Source organism: Crocodylus porosus, unplaced genomic scaffold, assembly GCF_001723895.1.
Source record: "Crocodylus porosus isolate Cpor-Errol unplaced genomic scaffold, CroPor_comp1, whole genome shotgun sequence".
Lineage (NCBI taxonomy): Eukaryota > Metazoa > Chordata > Crocodylia > Crocodylidae > Crocodylus > Crocodylus porosus.
In genome coordinates, this window is record NW_017728943.1 from 7,790,716 (window position 1) to 7,802,448 (window position 11,733).

General features: G+C 51.2%; 1 protein-coding gene across 1 annotated transcript in view; it reads right to left on the minus strand.

Moving 5' to 3' along the window:
* The window catches only part of CLCN1 (chloride voltage-gated channel 1), a 69,532-nt gene that overhangs the window by 44,557 nt on the left and 13,242 nt on the right, over window positions 1–11,733 (minus strand). The window contains exons 2-3 of the mRNA XM_019548526.1: window positions 3,991–4,144; window positions 1,353–1,484 (exon numbers count right to left, since the gene is read on the minus strand). Of these exons, the coding sequence (XP_019404071.1) occupies window positions 1,353–1,484; window positions 3,991–4,144 (286 nt within the window). The remainder of the gene's footprint in view (window positions 1–1,352; window positions 1,485–3,990; window positions 4,145–11,733) is intronic.

An 11,733-nucleotide genomic window follows, 5' to 3' on the forward strand; every position in this document is an offset into this window, starting at 1 on the left:
AATTGGTATCTGTGGACACTACCTCTGGACTGCTGAAGCAACCCTGAGAGTTTCCTGCACCCTTTACCCACTGCAGCAGTCTGGCAGTCAGGGTTGCTGCCTGGCTGTGACCTGCTGTCACCTGCAACAGCATGTGGCCCCAAGGCTGCATGCCTGCCAGACCTGGATGGGGACTCCATGGCCAGTAGAGGCTCTGCCCCTGCCCATGCCATTGCCCCTCACTCCCAAGCTACAGCTGGGCCTGGGGCCACAGCACAGCAGGGAGAACCAGCACTACACTCCACAACAGCAGCATGAAGCAGAGCATGGCTTTGGCCTGGGGCCATACTGCAAGCAGCAGGACAAGGGTGAGGGGCTCCAGGCCCTGTCCTGCCTGGGCTGGAGTGTGGCAGCTGTGGTCAGTCCAACCCATGTGGGCAGTGGTGGAGTCAGTCCGGCCCCAGTGCAGGCTGGAAGGAGGAGGAGGGAACTCCTGGGCACACCCTGCCCTGCACTGGGACTCCTACACTGCACGAGGCAGCCTGGCCACAACCCTCTCCCCCACAGGCAGCATCCCTGATAGTATGGGCACTGGCCCTCAGTGCCACCAACCTGGCCACGCAGCTCCCCACCACCCCTGAAGGACCTTCCCACCCCATTTCCGCACTGAAGCGGTAAGCACGTCCAGGCAGACCCGAGTGGCAACAGCACAGAGTTGGGTTCACTGGCAGAATTGAGTGCTACCTCACACCCCCTGCCCTGCTGCAGCCCTGGAGGCCTATCACCTTCCCCTGCCTCCACCTCCATGCAGCCCCCACACCACACACATATCCCTTCCACACACACACACACACACACACACATACACGTGACCCACATCCCCCTCCCTCTCCACAGTCCCCCAGACAGTGCCCAAGCCCTGGGCCTCCAACCCTTCCCCCGATCACCACACAGACTTACCTGTATCCAGCTGCCCAAGCTGCTCCCACCACCCTGCCTGGTTGTATGCCAGCCACGTGCGTGCATGCATGCACACACGTGGCAGCCCCTGCCTCCAGTGGCCTTCCCTCTATTCCACCCAGCCCCAAGCAGCTCCTTGCAGGTTGGAAGGTTGCCAGCCTGCAAGGGGAAACCTGTGAACCTGTGGTTTCTTGCAATTTCCTCCTTTAAAGGGGAAAACCTGACTTTTTCTGCAGCAAACAGAAAACCCAGATCCTGTTTATCAGGAGACATTTTCCACTCAGTACTGAGTTCAGTGTCTCAACAGGACACTAGAGGGTGCTGTGTTCAGAGATTTGGAACATGGGCTAATAGACTTAATGAGTTTTCACATGATTTACAAGGCAGCTTTACAGTACTTTAACGGAACTCACCTTGCAGGCTCTTGGCACTGGCATAATCCATTCCCCAGCTCACCAGTGCCATGACCAGGCCCAACAGAACCAGGAAAATCCAGTCTTCTCCAAGTTTCTTGGTAACATATTTCTGGATGTGTCTAGCACAGTCTGTAGGAGAGACAGTCTTGAAATAAGAGAGGCACTCAGAGCCTGTCTGTCTCTTCTTTCTCTTAGTATGCTAACATACCAACTCGGGTGGAAACATCATAACCAGGGATTAGGGTTTTCTGTTAGCCACAGAAAAATGTGGAAATATACTGATTTTTCTCCTTTAAAGGAGAAAAATGTGGGAAACCTATCTGCTTGTGGCTGGGGGGAGTGGAACGCAGGGCGCACCACATGCATCTGTGCAAGTGCACACATGCACATGGGCAGCAATACAGCAAGGCACCGGTGGAAGACAGCTCCCACAGCTGCCTGCAGTTAAGTCTATGGGGGGAGAGGGTGCATAGATAACTTGTAGGGGAGAAGAAGGGGGAAAGATTGAAGCAGTCACAGTGAGGGAAAGAGTGGGGCTAGGGCTGGGGAAGCTGCCCAGCCGGGGTGGTGCTCAGGGCCTACAACCAGGGCGGGAATGGGCAACTGTGGGTCTTGGCAGGGGAATAAGATGGCACTGCAGGCAGTTCATCTGGGTAATGTGGGGGAGCTGGTGGCCTGCTGCTGCGTGCACAGCAGGGGATGGGTCAGGCACCAGAGATGATGCATTAGGGGGGCATAGGAGGCATATGCCCCCAAAATTTGTAGCACAGGGCTGCAGCCTGGCTGCATCTGTGGCCCAGCAGACAGGACCTGGTGCAGGAAGGCAGAGCAGGGTAGGGAGGCTCGGTGCCACTGCCATCACTGCTGGAAGCCCTGCACCAGCTGTGCTGCCATGGTGAGGTGCCCCCTGCCCACCCAGCAGCAGTAGGGGGGCACAGCACTGCACCACCACTACCGCTGCTACCCCTGATTCTGCGGGGTGGGTGCAGAGGGCATCTTGCCATGGCAGCACAGTTGGCACAGGGCTCCTGGCACCAAGCCTTACCACCCCACTCCACCTTCCTGTGCAGGGTCCCACCTGCTGGGCCATCAAGGCCCCTGGTGAGCAGGCTGGGGCACCCTGTGCCCAGAAGCAGGCAGCCTGCATCCTCCCCTGTCCATCATGGGCTCCAGCTGAGCTCCACTGTGGCCATGCTGCCTGAGGGGTAGGGGTGGGGGAGGTGGGCCAAGCTTTGCACTCCACCCCAGCTGCAGAAGCTGCCATCTCCTGCATATGGCAGCCAAGGCTGAGGCACTGCTGGACCAGCTGTGACTAGTGCCCACAGAGTGAGGGGAGGGTAGGATGCAGCCTCCAGGTCCCATAGCCTTGGCACCTCTAGCAGGGCTGTGGGGGACAGAGGACTACAGGTCACGAATAGGGGCCCTGGCAGGGTTTGTAGGACTGTGGCTCAAGACTAAGAGGCACCAGCAGGGCTGAGGGTGTAGGGGGCTCTGAGTTGGGAGTGAAGGGAACCAGCAGGGACAGGGGGCTGTGGGTCAGGAGTGAGAAGTACTGGCAGAGGCAGGGGCTGTGGGTCAGGGGTGAGGAGCACCAGCACGGCTGAGGGGGTGGTTGGCTGAGGGTCAGGAGTGAGGGGCACTGGCATGGCCAGGGGGCTGCAAGTTGGGAGTGAGGAACACAGGCAGGGACTGGGGGTTGAGGGTCAGAAGTGAGGGGCACCAGCAGGGCCTGGGAGGTGGGGGCTTTGGGTTGGGAGTGAGGGGCACTGGCAGGGCTCAGGGGCTGCAGGTCAGGAGTGAGGGGCACCAGCAGGGCTGTGGGTTGGGAGTGGGGGTTAATGGCATGGGCAGGACACATACATATCAGGACTGCCCAGAGCCACAAAGCAGCAGGAGGTCAGCCACAGCTGGACCTGTATCCTGGTGAGCAGAGGGGTCATGAGCGCTCATTTTCCATGATAAAAAAACCCAAAATCAAATGCCTAAACATATAGGTATTTAGAATTTATTTTATTATAATGATTGAGGCACTGGTAGGCTTCCAAATTGCTTTAAAATTGTAAATATATCAGGAAAACCTTGTGTTATACTGATACCTATATATATAGTGGCATTTCATTTTAATTGCAGAAAAACACAGATTTTGAGGTTTTAATCAGAGAATTTGTGATTTTTAAACATAAAACCAGAATTCCTGCTCATAACCTACTGCTGGAAGACCCAGCACAAACATCCCTGTTGTAGTAAGTACATGAAATCCTCTTCAGTTTGCCGTGATTGGGAAGTTTAACTCTTTGAGTACTAGCAAGAGATATGGCCCTATGAGAAAACTATCCATGCTCCAAAAGAGATTTGTAACCCACTGTGTTATGCAAGGAGAGAAGACTTGGAGTCTTCCCATGCTGACAAATGGGTTTGGGGTATTCCTGGGAAGCAGACGGAAGAGAAGTTTAGTCTTGGCTAGCCTTTTCTTTTTCTGGTAATAGGACTCCCTCCTCCTCCCCCCCTGCTTTATCCAGAACAAGGGTTAGTTCTTCCCCTTTCACTCCACCTAAATTTCATCCATCTGGCTAGTCCACCAATTTTTTTAGTGACAAAATAAGCCTGACTGGCTGGCAGAGCTAATTAGTCCCACCTTGGCATTTGGAGTACCGGTTTTCTTTGACTTCTGACTGGTTGTCTTGTTTCAGTGGGCGCTGGCTGTTTCGTTGGTCCTCTTTATCACTCAGTAATTTTGCTGCTTCTTTCTGTGCAAAGTCAGAGAGCTGCTCTGTATATTGCCCATAGAGCTAGAGGAGCAGACAGTGTGAGAGAGGACAGTTAAAAGGCAGTTACTATCTTGTTCATAGTAGACAGGTCCACAGAGAGACAGACAGATCCGATGAGAATAATTTGTACAGACCCAACCATACTCAGAGAAGACAGAAACACAGAAAGATTCAGCCACTCACAGGTTGGTTGTCTGTCCTCCTATCCCTCTGGTGCTCAAATACTTAAGCTTAATATTCTTGGTTGTGGCCACTAATCCAATTCTTCTGGCTGCAGTCTATCACTTCTTGTTGGGGTACATAGTACAGCCTGTAACAGCTGGGGTTTACTTCCAAGAGCCATTGGCTGGGATATGGTTTGGCATAAACATTACTTATCCCCCATGACTGACAATCTCTTAACGTACAGCATCTCTATCAACATTTGGCTGATTTCTGGCCCCATCTACAGCCTGTGTTTATGCTGCAGATTCCCAATGGCTTTTGCCCCAGAAATGAACCAGAGGTTAACTGATGGGAAAAGGACATTTAGTGGGCTCATAGAATCACAGTGTGGAAGGGACCTCAAGGTTTAACTTATCTGAACCACAGTCACCTCCCATCATCCCTAACGACTGGTAGTTTGAATTCAGTTATGAACTGATAACAAATCATCTCTTCTCTTTCTTTGAACTTAACAGTATCATTAACACCACATTTTGATGTGCAGCCCTGTTCTGAAAAGCATCTCTAAATAAATGCTGTGATGGCGCATCTACACGTGCCCCTGACTGCGCAGTTATTACTGTGCCGTCCCAGCAGCACACGGGTAGGTTCAACCCTACTGCACAGCAGCGTTGATGTCATGGTTCATCAGCAGACGTAGCATTTTGTGTAGTCATGCTCTATGTTCATCATCTCTCAGTGACTTCAGATCAAAGATATTCACTTTACAAGTAAGCTGGGTTTTTGGTTGTAGCTGTGTGGGTCTAAGGACATAGGCAAGCAAGGTTCTTTGGGTAGATGTGGTATGTTTTATTAGAAAACAAAAGGTAGAGCAGGGAAGGGAGCCAAAGGTAAGCAAGGGAGACTCTACAGTAATAGTTTTCCAAGGTAGAAAAGTGGCTGTCTGTGAAAAAGTAAATACAGTAAAAGCTGAGTTATCCAGCACCTTACAAGCCAGCAAACTCTGTTAACCAGCATGCAGGCTTGTAAGGGGAAACTTAAACCAGAAGTGCCCACCGTGGCACTTCTGGTTTTGCAGAGCCCCCATGGCCTGGGGGAAAGCAGCCTGCACTGCCAAGCCCCCACAGCACAGCAGCCTGCACTGGTCCCCCCTCCCTGTCCCTTGGGGCCTACGGGACCTATGGGATGGGCAGCAATGTGGCAGGAGGGGTGGCAACACCCCAGACGTCGCAGGACAGAGGCAGCCTGAACAGGCAAAGACACCTGTTTGGGTCACTCAGTTAACCGGCATATTTTGTTATCCAGCACCTTCCATTCCTCGTGGGTGCTGGATAACAAAGCTTTTACTGTAGCTGGAAATTAGGAAGACAAAGAGTAGAAAAGGAGAGGGAGGGGAGGAAGTGGGGAAACGGAAAGGGTACAACATCAGGTCTGGCAGGTACCTAGTGAATCAGATGTCAAGCAGGTTGTAACGTGTCATAAATCCATTGTCTATGTAACTCTTGCTGTGTGGTTCTAACCGCGGCCGTGTCCAGTTGTTCTGGCTCTGGGGTGCCAGGTAGCTCTACCCCTTGCTCAGCTCACATAGGAGTGACCAGAGGCTCCCTGAGAGGAAAGGCTCCCTTTACAATGGAAAGACCTTGCAGATTCATAATTAACTGTTTACAGAATTTAATTATATACAGGAGATACTTACTACATGCATACAAACGGTAAATAATGTCAAAAGTTTGAAACTCTCTATTTACGATGCACAAGAATGAGTCTATACAAGAATAACAGTTGATAATTATTCACACCTATATTCAAACACTGCACTACCTGCTTCCCACTGCTCCGCAGTGTTTGCCCGCTTGCCACTCCCCCCAGTCTGTGGCATTCGGCCACTCGCTACCACCCCCCCTCAGCCAGCGTGCCGTAAGGCAGGTGAGGCCATGTAAGTGTGCCATGGGGTGAAAAAAGTTGGGAAACACTGCTCTAGAGGCTTCCCAGGGCTGTGTCCCCACCCTAAGGAATTTGTTCGGCTCTCTCTCAAACTTGTCATGCGCATCCTAGGGATCTGCTGTCTCCTGCTTGTCCCTTCAGGTGCTCCACTGGCCTCTGGCCTGCCCATGAGGGGTCCAGCGGGCTGCCGCAGGGTGGGACACTGCTGAAGGCTCTTCCCAGCCCTTTTCACACAGCACGCCTCTCTCTCTCCATTATGGGAGCAGGGAGACACTCCGGTTTTAAGGGGAGCTGCCCAGCCAATCCCTGGGCTGGAATTTTCCCAGGCTCCCAAATTGCTTTTTGGATCTTGCATCCCTTTGCTGGAGACAGTTTGAACTAGAAATATGGTGCCCTTGTTGGGACAATCTCCCACAAGCGTTCAGGCAGAGCCCGATGTAGAACACTTGGAAGGTCAGTGCCCCTTAAACTGCCTGTTACATCTATATTGAGTCTACACAGAACCAGCAATCACCCTAAGCCAGGGGCTCCCAACCCCTGGGCCATGGCCCAGTACTGGGTTGGTTGCCGGTCCACAGGAGGGTTGGCTGCTGGACTGGAAGTGACTGCAGACCGGCAAACTGCAGACTAGAAGTGACCGGTACTCAGTATAAAAAAGGGTTGGCTGCCTGCCTGCAGTATGCCGGCCACATCTGATCCGTGGTTTGCCGGTCTGTGGCCACGTCTGGTTCATGGTGACTTCCGGTCCACAGTTTGCGGCCACACCTCAGCATAAAAAGGTTGGGAACCCCTGCCCTAAACACACCAAGAAAGCTGTAATATACAGTCAAGCTCTCCAATTCCACCAAGTTTGCACCAAGAAGAATGCCCATGATCGCCATCTCACAAATCTCAAAAGGGCCTTCACCCAACAAGGACACTCCTCCCATGAGATAGATTGTGCTTTTGAAAGAGCCACCTGGATACCACGTGAAGATATGCTGCAGTACAAAAAAGTCCCCACAAATCGCACAACATGAGTTACGACCCTTCCCTGGAACTTACACAGAAAATCCTCAGTTACAACCCGTACTAGAAGAAGACCCAAATCTTAAAGAGATCTTTCCAGAACCACCGATCCTAGCCTTTAAACAAGCACTGAACCTTGCTAACCTCATCACCAGGAGCAAATTCCCAAACCACGCCTAATGGAGTCAGACCATGCCAGGACAAGAAATGCAAAACCTGCCAACACTTTACCCCCCCCCACACACAACAATAACCACACCCCACAACAGAACCATTACCATTCCTGGACCTCCAGAAAGGTTATATATATCTCGTCTAGCACATGAAATGCCCTGATGGAAAATAAGTAGGAGAAACCAAACACAACTGAGCACCAGAATGAATGCACACCGAAAATGTATCAAAGACAAGAACACCCAGTTATCTGTGGGGACACGCTTCTCACAGGGCAATCACTCCCCCTCCAATCTCTCAGTTCTAATCCTCTAAGGGAACTTACAAAACGCCTTTCATAGTCAAGCCTACGAACTTCACTTCATAAATCTACTGGGTACAAAAAATCATGGACTTAATATAGACACTGGATTTATGACACATTTATGCCGAACACCTGATTCACCAGCTAACTGCCAGACCTGACCTTGTACCCTTTACTCCCCCTCCTTTTCTACCCTTTGTCTTCCTAATTTTCAGCTAGTTACCTTTTCATTTTCAGCCTCTTTTCCACCCTGGAAAACTACTACTGTAGAGTAGTACCTTTGGCTTTTTTCCCCCTTGTGTCCCCACTCCCTTCCCTGCTCTACCTTTTGTTTTCCTAATTTCCTCCTATTTACATTCTCACTGACATCCTGTCACACTTTTAGCTTCTTTCATTCCTTGGAGTCTCAGAAGAGCAGAGACTTCATATGCCTGAAGAAGGATGATTGTGCCTGAAAGCTTACAAAAAAACTTCTTTCCAACTACTCAGTTGGTCTGATAAAAGATATCACATCTACCTAAAGAACCTTGCCTTTACAAGTAAGGACATTTTTCCTAGGTGCCAACCCTACACATTCAGCCTGGGATCCAAGAAGTGTCTTCTTCACAACAAATCATAAATAGTGCTGCTAAACCAATTATGACCTCACTGTTATCTGTGCATCTACATCATCTTTGAACTAAGCCCATATTTAAACCTCCACAAGTTATAGTGGCATCACTCTAAATCTAATTTGCCCTGGAGGGCACAGACGGTGGAAGAGGAGGGATAACAGGGCTTAGCCCCCCACAAATGTGGGGCAGCAGTAGGGTTACAAGGCAGCCCTGCCACAGGCTTCCAGCGGCTGCAGCAGAGGTGGGGAGGGAGTGGGAGTGGGAGTAGGGCTGGAACTAGGGCAGGTGCTGCACAGCCGGTGGCGCATGGGACTGAGCCGCAAGCGGTTTGTCCAGGGGGTGTGACACCCACTGCTACAGGCACCCCTGGAGGCATGGGGGGCATGTGCCCCCACATCTGTGCAGGGCAGGGCAGGCTGCTGCTCCCTATGGACTGGGGCACAGCAGCAGGAACCACTGCCCCCTCTCTGTGCTGGGCGCCTCCTGGATAAACCACTCACAGTTTTGTCCTGCACCCTGCCCCAGATGTGCAGGGCAGGGCCTCAATCTATCCCTCACCCATGGACCTCCCCCACAACAGACTTACCTGCTGGGGGTGGGGTGCATGCACACACACTCAGCCCTACCCCCCAGATATTTTTTTCTCCCTCCACCTATGCTGGTGGGCCTCTACGAGAGTGATGACAAGCTAAATGGGAAGATCTAAGACTGAACCCTAATATGCAGAGGGAGTTTAAGAGACTGCTTTTAGAAAAAGGAAACAGCACATTTTGACTTTTTAACTAAGGATGTTTGATCTTGAATCGCCAAAACGATAAATTCTGAGTCCCACAATGCCACATGTACAGAGCCAATTGAGAGAAAAGCCAGATTTTGCCCCTGCCATTTTATATTCTATCCTTAGTGCCCCAGGAGGCTGCTCAGTCCCTAGAAGGTCTCTGAAATGCCTCAGCATTTCTGCCTTGTCTCCCTACAACTATTGTGTTTGCATGTCTTTTAACCTTTCTGCATAACCCTCAACATCTTTACTATCTTTTTCTGAACTCTCTCAAGGTTATGCAGCCTACTGAAAATGTTATGCCTTACAGCGAAGCCACTCCCCCAAGACGGCTCTAAGCTGTACTGGTTAGAGCAAAACAGTTGCTTCCTTCATGTCCAGTCTCGCCTGTAGGGGTCTACTTAATTCATGGTTTCATGGTTTTCATGATCACCAGGAAATAATGGATTGGCCCCGACTTCCTGCAAAATCAACCTAACCCCCACTCCCCCCAAACATATTATTCATATAATAAGGTGTTTTAGACTGTCCCAGTGCTTACCACAATACAAAGACAACATGACAATCACTGCAGCCATAGATCATGTGATTGAGAGTTACTGTCTGACAGTGACGTAGACTAAGTGAAGGCACCAGTCAGTAAAGTGAAAATGTTTTGGTGCCATGTTTTAAGAAGTTAAATATAATGCTTCATCCTGAAGATGAGTGAAAAGAAATTAACTCTCCATGGAATTTGCTATTAAATTATATGGCAGATTGGCCAATCAATGGTGAGGGGTGGAGCCACCAAGAAAAGCCCACAAAATTGGCTCTTCATGCTGCAACCAAGCTGTGAAAATTGCGTTGTCCCACAGTGAGTTAAGTAGACCTCTACTCATCTGACAAGTATGTTTTAAGGACTGAAGACTTCTGTATAGTCCCTATACTAACATTGCTGTCTCCACACCACTTCTGGGGGCTGAGCCTGGAGCAGGGGCAGAACTGGGACATTGAGAAGGTAAACTGCATAGCTGGCAGAGCCAGAGAGGAACGGGTCCTGCCAGCCTGTGGGCTTTAAGATGGCTGCAATCTGCCTTAGAGCAGGCACCCAGGCCTGGCAACACTCCTTGGCATTGTCCTGCAGAGAAGACAGGAAAAGCATATATAATTGTATTGCCTGTTCTACTTTCTTTTTTTCTGTTTTAAATTGAACAATGCAATTTATTTTCAGGGAAGAGGAGTTTGGTGTGATGTGGGCAAGGTTCCCTCTAAGGTGCGCACGTGTACAGCCGTGCACAAGTAAAAGTCTGGCTGCGCACCAACTTTTTCAGGCCATGCACCCGCCGGGACAGGAGCTGGGCTTCAGCGTGGGACACTTACTAAAGGTAAGCTCCTCCTCGAGGCGAGGCGAGGCGAGGCGGAGGCAGAGGCAGGGGTCTGGCATGGACTCTGCCGGCTCTGGGGAACTGCTCTGCTCCCCCACATCGCCTCAGGGAGTGAGGAGGCGTGTAGCATCAGGGCTGGGGAGTGGAGCACTTCCCTGGAGCTGGCGGAGCCCATGAAGCAGTTCCCCAGAGCTGACAGAGCCTCACTCAGGGCAGGCAGCGACTCCTCCCCGAGGCAAGGCAAGGCAGCGATCGGGGCTGAGGCGAGGGCTGGCGCAGGCTCTGTCAGCTCCAGGGAAGTGCTCCACTCCTCGGCCCTGATGCCACTTGCCTCCTCGCTCCTGGAGGTGATGCAGGGGAGCAGAGCAGTTTCCCAGAGCCTGCCCCAGGCCCCAGCCTCCAGCCCCCAGCTCCCACTGCCAGCCCCGGTTGAGGAGAGAGGAGCTTACCCCACGCCACACCGAAAGGGGGAGGCAGGACCAAAAGGGTGCACTCACGAACTGCTACTCCTTAGAGGGAACACTGGGTGTAGGACCAGCCACAGCCCCCCTTTGGTAGAAAGAGGTATGGCTTTGGAGGGATGGTGAAGTGGGAGCTGGGACATACTCTTCTGCGTGCAAGGCAGGGGAATGGGAATAGATAGGGATGGGAGGGAATAGAAGGGAGTGGAGAATTGTTTTCTTTTACAGAGCAGTTGAGTGTGGGTTGGGAAGCAAAGCTGGGTCTGGCAGAGGGAATGCTCTCCTTGGTCAGATGCAGGGGACTGGAAGGGAGTGGATTGCTTTGGAATTTGGGAGGCCTTGCAAGGAAAATGGTTTTCCTGAACCTTATGTTGATATTTATTTTGCTTCTACATTTTTTGGTCTTTTTATTGTGAGCCACCCTGCATCTTTTTTGGGAAGGCCAGCATAGAAATCTAATCAGTAAATACATACAAATCTACCATTCCTTCACGTTACTCTTTGACATCTAAACATAAAGCTCCCTTTCCTGTGTCGTTTCATTCAGTAAAGTCCACAGACATATATGTCGATGCTTAATAGCATAATCACTAGGGCTGTGCAAAGCTTTGGGTGGTGATCCGATTTAGAGGAGATTCAGCCCAATTTGGTGGCCGAATCTCCAAATCAGAATTGAATCAGGCGACCAGTTTGATGATTCAGGCAGTCCCTGGTGGCTGCAGCAGGGAGCTGCAGCCACTCTGAGCTGCTAAGTATGAGGGGCAGGGGAGGGGACCATGGGGGGGACCCTGCCACCCC